The following is an 8,615-nucleotide window of genomic DNA, read 5'->3' on the forward strand; positions in this document are numbered from 1 at the left end:
GCTCAACTGATGCCTCATATCAATTTTCTTTTTTTTGTTATTACACTGTATTCGCAAAAGATGAATCAATCTTCATTGAACGAAAGGCACATTGAACTTCATTTCACAAGCATCATCTCCCTGAAAACGAGGAGGAGTTACTGGTTTTCTGGCTAAATTGAATAACTTATTTGCTCATATAAATATGGCAAGTTTAAGAAAGAGCAGCGAACTATGTTGAGGGGTGTAATTCATTGAGTGTATCTCGGGACCAGGAGCAAATATGGGACGTTTGAGCAAAAGAATTGTATTCGAACATGGAACTGAATTATTGATAGTACAGCACATAAGCAATTCATTTGGCCTAAAGTGCCGTTGCTGGTACCAGCTCCTCCACTGGGAGGCCCTGTCCTCCTGCTCAGAAATGTATTCTGTGTTTTCAATCAAAATACCACTCCGAAGAAAACAATAAACGTTAAATTGGAGGTGAAAGTGCCAAGGCCGGAAATTATGTAACATTTTATTTAAAATGTAATCTTGGGAACCTGTTCTAAATTACTCCGATGAGTATTAACCTCCTTTTCAAGAAGAAACAACGAAAACAAAATCCCAAGGCAACCTTGAAAAGCAGCAACAAAATGATCAAGTAGCGTCAATGGTAACGGGAGCAGTAACAGGAGCTTCTTACTGCTGCGTCTTGGAGCCTTGGATTTGGTGCTGTGAGTTTCCAAAGGCGATCGCAAAAAAGTTTGCCTAAAAAGATTGAAACCGGCAGGTAAAAGTTCATGTTCAGGATGCACTGAAGCCTATCTCTACTTGTTTATGTCTGGTAGTTTCATGTTCAGTTACTTAATTTGCTTTTATTTCTCAACCAATGGCTTTATTTTAATTTTAAAAAAAAGACCAGCGTTGTTGGCGAGCACCCAATAAACCCAGCACCATTCTTAGCGATTGTATGGTTTTGTTAATTTTTTGGTTGTTCTTCCAAACCGGTTTGTTTGATTTTTACATGCCAAGTTCACAGGGGCAGCAGATTAACTGACTTCCTAGTATCCAGTGGGGCTGTTCCTCGGCTTTGCGAAATATGCTATTCTAAATCATTTTTTTTTGCTTGGGTTCACCAGGCAGCGTATATGAACTCTTCCTAGATTGTACCCAGAAAACTTTGGTATCCACTAGCCACTTGATGCCTTCTGGAACTGGTGGATAACCCTATGTCAGGTATGTAGCTGTACTATACCTTGTTGTGCAATTAAATGTGTTGCTCTGTTTTTTTCTTTAAAAATCTGTTTGGACAGACTGTCCTAAGTTATACAAGTTGAATTTGTACAATACTAATAATAATCCTTGCATTTGATATAGCGCCTTATCACGTCTGCAAGACGTCTCAATGCGCTTTACAAAATATACTGTAAAGTGAATTGACTATATTTTTTGGTCGAAATGGAGGAGGAACACATCAATTTTTCTGTTTGTTTCCCAATATCAACTACTGGGTAGATTTGCCCAAAATACAATACAAATCTTGTTTAGGGCATTGTTATGCTTATGTCACAAGTCTTCCTTTTGAGGAGCTTCAAAATGAATTATTCAACTTGTTCTCTCCCCACTTTTTCTTTAGTATCTTAGAAATTAAGCATATACAGTTTTCAGTGTGTGCCAATTTCTGATGTGATTGGGAAGAAGTTCTTTTGAAATGGCAGCTTCCACTTTGACAGTATCTGCTGAAGCTCAAAGATTAAAAGAAACTCGGAGGAAAAAGAAAGAGGTAGAAGAACAGAGAAAGCTGGGCTTGGTACCAGCTGAAACTGACGAGGATGGCAGGTAATTTATACTTACTTTCTGGTTGGAGATGTTTTAATATAGGAGATAGTATACAATAAAGTGACCTATTTCAGAATCTTTATTTTAATTTAAATACTGCTATTATCTTTGCTTAAAATATAGCCCATTCTTTACAAATCTGCGAGGCTCACAACATTTTTGAAAATCTTATTGATAACAAGAGCAATAAAATTTTACTGTAAAGTCTAGTGACTGTGTATTTTGTAGATAGACATTCTGAGGTTGTAAAAGGGAGAGTTCATTTAGATTAGGTTCATGATTCAGGTTTTAGGCATCATTATATTATTATTATTATTATCAACACTATTTAGGTCAAAAGCAAAATTTACACTTCAGTGATTGTTCAAAGAACTTGACAATTAATGTTTGGATTTTGCTCTTTAGCTTTTCAATGAAATAATCTTTTTTCTAATTAAGGGATATAAATCCACATATTCCTGAGTATATTTCGACTGTACCATGGTATGTAGACAGCACAAACATACCTTCTCTGAAGCATCAACGCCCTCACCTGGAGAAACAAAACAACTATAATACCATAAAAGATTGGTACATACACAATTTGAAGGTGAGTATGAGCAGATTACTGTATATAAATGCAAATTGCAGATAAAATATCTACCACACTAAATCATATATTGTTATACCATGTAGGTACCCTGTATCCATAAACAATGTCTTAATTCTTTCCTGTCCAGATACTTCTCTTCTTTGCATTGTGAATACAAAGTTGCTAATGGGGAAAAAGTCTAAACCTGGTAGCAGAAACATAAAATTTTTGTTTAATTTGTTTAGGGTAATCAAACAACCAGATACAGGAGAGGGGCGTGTGAAAATTGTGGTGCTATTACACACATGAAGAAAGAATGTATGGAGGTAGACGGCTTCATTTTCTTTTATTAATTTGCATGTTACAAAAATTCAGCTATTGGTTTAGATGTACGTTCATTTACATTTGTTGTCCTCTGCAGTTTTTCTATTGAAGTCAACCCATGCTGCTGCTGCTCTCTGTGGGCGTTAAGACGTGTTGAAATTGGATATGACGATTAGTTGAAATGAAGGCATTTACTGGACAGGATATTGAGTGCCTGTAATGCATTCTGTACCTGGTTAGTGAATCACAAGACCTGTGAGCAAAGCGTATATAGGATATCTACTCCATTTTGTGATCAGATTTATCCAGGTTGGTTAAGTACAACTAGAGTTGCGTAAAGCTAGAAGTTAAATAGCATTTTTCAAATTTCTGTTGAGAGACCTTTACCTTCGCTAATTGGCACCTTTGTTGATTGGAATCAGTGCACATTGTGCAAAATAAAATGCACTAACCAAAATTTCTTTCATCAGGATTTGTACTGTTACTATTACACCATATTCTTCTCTCTCCCCGCCCACACATACTGTCATCCCTTCTCTCTTCCCACATATTGTGCCAGTGCAGCTCTGTTTCTCCATCTGTCCCTCCAACAATCTCTCCGTTTGTCTTTCTGTCCATTTCGCTTCTCTCTCTCTCTCTCTCTCTTTCGTTCACTGGCTCTACATCACAAGAGAAATTTAGATGAAGTAACATGGGAAATTCTGAAAATAGCTGCATTCTTGCAGAGGCCAAGAAAAGTGGGAGCGAAGTACACTGCAACAAATATAGCTCCAGATGAATACACTCAGCCACAGCTATTCTTTGATTACGATGGCAAGAGAGACAGATGGAATGGTTTTGATCCTGAGCAACAGAAGAAGATCATAGCAGAATATGAAAAAATTAACATTGTAAGAAAATTATGGAAATTAGCAATTTACAAACTTCAGAAATCTTTATTATTTGTTACTAGTTCTATTATTGTCTTGTCTTTGTGATCTTTGTACAAATACAATCACGAAAAATGACACCTTTCTCTGACAACTTTTGGTCTCTGAATAAATTCTGCAGTCAAATCTTTCATTATTAAAAAAAACTGTAAATAAATGTATTATTAACTAATAATTTTAATAAAAACATAGATACATTGATTTCACATTAAAACAAACTCAATGGAAGTCTTACATTTTTACAGATAAATCTTTATTTTGTTATCTATAGTACATAATTACATCCTTTTCCTTTCAGTTGGATTAATTTTGGCTCAAGTAGCCTCAGTAAATTTCGTGTAATTAAAAATATGGGTAGTTTATCAAATTAGACGCGTAAATATTTCATTCGTCTCATATCTGGATTTTATGTGGCAGACTAGGAGAGAGTTAAAAACAAGGAAAATTCAGGAAGAGGTGTCAAGTGACAATGTACCAAACAAAGTGGTGAGTGTTTACGAATTCTTAATGAAAGATTATTTTTCTGCAATTCTACATTTTACCATCTGTCCAGGCTTCCAGCCTATTTCAAATCAGTGGTGAGTACTTTTTTGAATGTTATTTTTAATTGAATTTTCCTTCTAAAATGGAATAAGCAGTATTTGTTAGTGAAAACATAGTCTTGAAATTAAAATTCTGGTTGGTCCTTGCTCCAAAGTTAGGAGTTTAGTGTTGGGAATCAATCAATTAAACTTATTGGTAAAATGATCCTTTATTGCATACCTGCAATTTTTTAAAATTTAGTTAATATTATTAAAATATTAGTCCCTTATACTCTGGTAAAAGTAATGCATCATTTTCCCTGCATTTCGAAGCTTTGAATAAACTTTTAGCTAACTAAATTTTGTTTAGCAACTATTGCGTATCAGCAAATATTGGTGGTTTTGTTGCCATATTAGAATCATATCTTAATTCTTATCTGGATCCAGGTATCTTTTTGTGGAATGTGAATTATTCGGTAATTTTGTATCTTTTTCTCCTATAGCAAATCAGTCACGAGGAGGAGGAAGAAGAGGTAACTTACACCACTAAATGTTATTCTGTATTTTGGACAATAATCTATCTTCATCCTGGGTTTTACCTGAGATTGCAAGTAAAATGAATGAAAGTTTTATACTTTGTCTCGGGAAATGGTTTCCCCTCCCACCCACCCTCACAGTCACTTGTGGCGTACCCTAAGGCCCTATCCTTGGGCCCCTCCTTTTTTCATTTACATTCTTCCTCACAAATTAATTCAGGTTACTTGTATTTTACTAATTGGGTGATGACATTTATTATTTGTATTGCACCTTCAGGATGCGGATGACAAAGATAAGGATGAAGATAAATATGCAGATGAGTTTGATATGCCTGGGCAAAAAGTAGATTCCAAAATGAGAATTACTGTCCGAAATCTACGAATCCGTGAAGATACAGCTAAGGTTGGTAGATTCATTTTAAGTTAGGAATGCTTTTTTAAATGCTCCAATTGATAATAATAATTCTTGCATTTGATATGGTGCCTTATCAGGTCTTCGAGTCGTCTCAAAGCGCTTCACAGAATATATTGTAAATTAATTGATCATGGGGGAAACGCAGCAGCCAATTACGCACAGCAGTCTCCCACAATAATAGAAGCTACTTCACTATTTTTGTTTTTTTAATTGCAGTACCTAAAGAACTTGGATTTGAACTCTGCTTATTATGACCCTTATTCCAGATCAATGAGAGAGAACCCATATGCTGCTTCGGGAAAGAACTCCAATGAGTGTGTTATTAGATTTTCTTTTCATGTTTCTTATGGATTGTTTTGATAGTATTTTTAAATGTGTAAAATATATTTTGGTTCTTCAAACGGGTAGACCTAAAAGCAATATCATTTTATCAGCCTGCTGGCATTCGATGTCTTGTGTCATATGTGAATGGCCTTCCCTTGAAAAAGTGACTTATTATTTAAAATGTGAGGGAGGTCATTGCTGGAGAATGCAACATTTTGACTCTGTTAGCATTGGTGATATCCGGCCTGGAAGTACTTGATATTGAATAGCACAATAGCATTGATATTGAGCAGCAATCGGAAGCAGGAGCCTGGTTAAAAAATCCTTGTTAAGAGGAACAACATTGGTGATGTCAGCTTCTAATAGGACTTTCTCCATTAAAGTCACACCTTGTTGACATCGCTGTTCATGTGCACTTTACAGCTGGGGGTCAGTAAATAACAACAACAGTTACATTTGTAAAGCGCTTTTCACATCGGAGGGCGTCCCAAGGCGCTGGATAGACAGTTATGGATGTGAGCTGGGGGTCAGGGTCAGGGAGGTTGGAGGGCAGGGGGGGAAGCAGGGAGATTGAGGAGGGTTTTGAGATGGGCCTTGAAGGTAGGAAGGATCTATGGCTGTATTTTTTACACCCTAAGCTAGTGACACTGAAGCAAGTTGAAGCAAGCTTACTACTGCATTCTCTGAGAATGGCTGATTTAATACCTACCATTAATTAACTTCTCTGTCAGTAACATTGCAAGTAAACTAGACAGTGTCTTTACCGATTGAAAGTTAGAAAGTTCCATAATGGCTTTTTATTGTATACCATCATGTGAAGGAACTGTGTTTCAGTCCATTCATTTTTATACATGGCTACTGTTAAGCCATGCTTTTATACATGGTTTAGGAATACAGAATAATTATGGATGTAAAACCCAATAATTAGGCATTGTATAAGCTACAGTGTCAAGCATCTTATATGTAAGCATAATGATTTTACAAAGTACATTGACATGAATTTATACTTTCATAGAAATGGATACATTGCTGAAAATGTTTTGCGATTAATGGGTGACGCCTCCACGATGGCTCAGTCACAATGTATGTATGAAACTTAAATGAATTTCATTCTTCCTTGCGTACCATATGTAATTTAGATCTGAATCAACACTTATGTTTCTCTTTAAGTATTTGCCTGGGAAGCCTATGAGCATGGAGTGGACGTGCATCTCCAGTCAGATCCCACCAAACTTGAGATGTTGCATAAATCATTCATAATGAAAGATGAAGAGTTTAAAAAGGGTCAACGGGAAAGCATTATTGAAAAGGCAAGTAGATGTGCAGTTTAATTCTTACTGTTACATTATTAGCAATAACAATAAATTGCATTTATGTAGTGTCTTTCACATCGGAGGATATCCCAAGGCTGTCGACAGTTGAGGGTTTGATATAATAATATTAAGATATTTCATTTTTAAAAAAAAAAGTTTATTCAAGAAAAAAGACAAATGTTTTTGGTGTGTTTTTTAGTATGGAGCGCAAGATTATTTGGAACCACCCTCAAGAATGCTGCTGTTGGCTCAGACCGAGGAGTACACAGAATACTCCAAGCATGGATTTCCCATTAAAGGGCATTTAAAGGCTATTGCTAAGTCAAAATATGAAGAGGATGTGTACGTTAACAATCATACAGTAAGCAAGATTTTTGTGCTGAATGCATTTTACAATGAATTATAAGATTAATAATAGTAAACAGAACTAAAAATAGAGCATTGATTTAGGTTATGTTTGATGTTTCTGCTTCCTGAAGCTGATCTGTCTCTGCCTGATACATCAGTACAACAACAATGTCAGTTCAATGTCATCAATTCAAAAAGATACATCTCAATTTTCAGTCCAAGAAAGAACAGATTTACCAAGAGTGTTACCAAGAGGGTCCAATGTTGTAGAAAAATGATAGTCTAATCTTGTAAAGATATGAATGAATGAAACAAATCCTGCAAAGATTTGAACGATGTGTCTGTAATATCGGTTACAAAACTATGTGTGGTTAGTAACTGCATCCTGTTTTGTGATTGGCTATCAGTGTGAGAAGTCTCCAGTTCACAGTCAATACCCTAAAGCTCGACATATTTTATTAATATTCACTTCTGCTCCATTACATAATCACATAATGTTTTGTGGCATAGTTAACCAAATATACTGTTATTTTCTGTTTAGACTATATGGGGTTCATATTGGAAAAATGGAAACTGGGGATACAAGTGCTGCCATTCTTTTGTCAAGCATTCATACTGCTCTGATGAAAGTGGTAGAAAAGCACAGGTATGAAACTGTACATAAAACTGCATATTATATTTAAAATCAGGCCAGCTTACTTTATAGTAAAATCTTGTTTCTTTGCAGGAGATAATTGACCTGATGACTTCTCAAGAAAGTTTTCCATGTGTGGTGAAGCAACATTTGACAACTAAATGTTCACTGGAAGTTAGTCCCTCTTTGAGCAGTGTAATCATTTTTCAAATCATAGTTTTACATTCCTCATATTCCCTTCAGTAAATGTTTATACACATTACAGAATGTATAATAGAGTGGAATGTCTGTGTATGTTGTGCTTCAGCTTTTGAAGATGTTTCTTTTTTTAAAAAAAATTAATTTTTAAAAAAGTAAACTAAATAATTTTCTTAAAATATGTTTTGCATTTGTTTGATTTGTAGGCTTTTCCTGCAGAGGAAGAACAGTTAAAGAAAGTGGATAAGCTAATGAGACTAGATGAGCGAAAACGGCCTTACAATTGCATGCATGATGGCAAGCAATCAATGGAAGCAGAAATTGAAGCCTACCAGATAAAGCGACAGAGACCAGAGGACCCGATGTGTGCCTTTCTTGAAAAAATCTAGAGCTTGTCTGATGTGATTTCTTCATTCATTTTATCTCACGTTTTTCTGCAGTTTTTAAAAATAATCTGTTCCAAATTAAGACAGAATTTAAGAATTTTCCACAATTCTGAGCAATCATAAATTTTATAAAATCGTCTCACATGCTAATTTCTAACTTTCTATGTTTAACCCTTTCTGGATTAACATAGTGCGCACCAGGATGCACACAAGCAGTATGCTTCAACAATTTTTTGATTTTTTTTTTTAACCAGAATTCAAATTAATTTGAGATTCTCTTGATGCTTTCCATCATAGGTGCAAAGTGGAAGAT

The 8,615-nt window shown here is 35.3% G+C and overlaps 1 protein-coding gene across 1 annotated transcript; it reads left to right on the top strand.

Annotated features, from left to right (window-relative positions):
- Positions 1–480: 480 nt before the first annotated feature.
- Positions 481–8,493, top strand: LOC103180515 (pre-mRNA-splicing factor SLU7). Its single transcript, XM_007896437.2, has 16 exons — positions 481–754; positions 1,104–1,200; positions 1,601–1,803; positions 2,242–2,392; positions 2,620–2,700; positions 3,424–3,588; positions 4,045–4,113; positions 4,652–4,681; positions 4,962–5,087; positions 5,316–5,413; positions 6,439–6,506; positions 6,594–6,733; positions 6,936–7,097; positions 7,626–7,730; positions 7,812–7,892; positions 8,123–8,493. The coding sequence occupies exons 3-16, from the start codon at positions 1,676–1,678 to the stop codon at positions 8,303–8,305; spliced, it is 1,587 nt and encodes a 528-aa protein (XP_007894628.1). The 5' UTR covers positions 481–754; positions 1,104–1,200; positions 1,601–1,675; the 3' UTR covers positions 8,306–8,493.
- The last annotated feature ends 122 nt before the right edge of the window (positions 8,494–8,615 follow it).

This window comes from Callorhinchus milii, unplaced genomic scaffold (genome assembly GCF_018977255.1).
Source record: "Callorhinchus milii isolate IMCB2004 unplaced genomic scaffold, IMCB_Cmil_1.0 Scaffold7, whole genome shotgun sequence".
In the NCBI taxonomy this organism is placed as follows: domain Eukaryota; kingdom Metazoa; phylum Chordata; class Chondrichthyes; order Chimaeriformes; family Callorhinchidae; genus Callorhinchus; species Callorhinchus milii.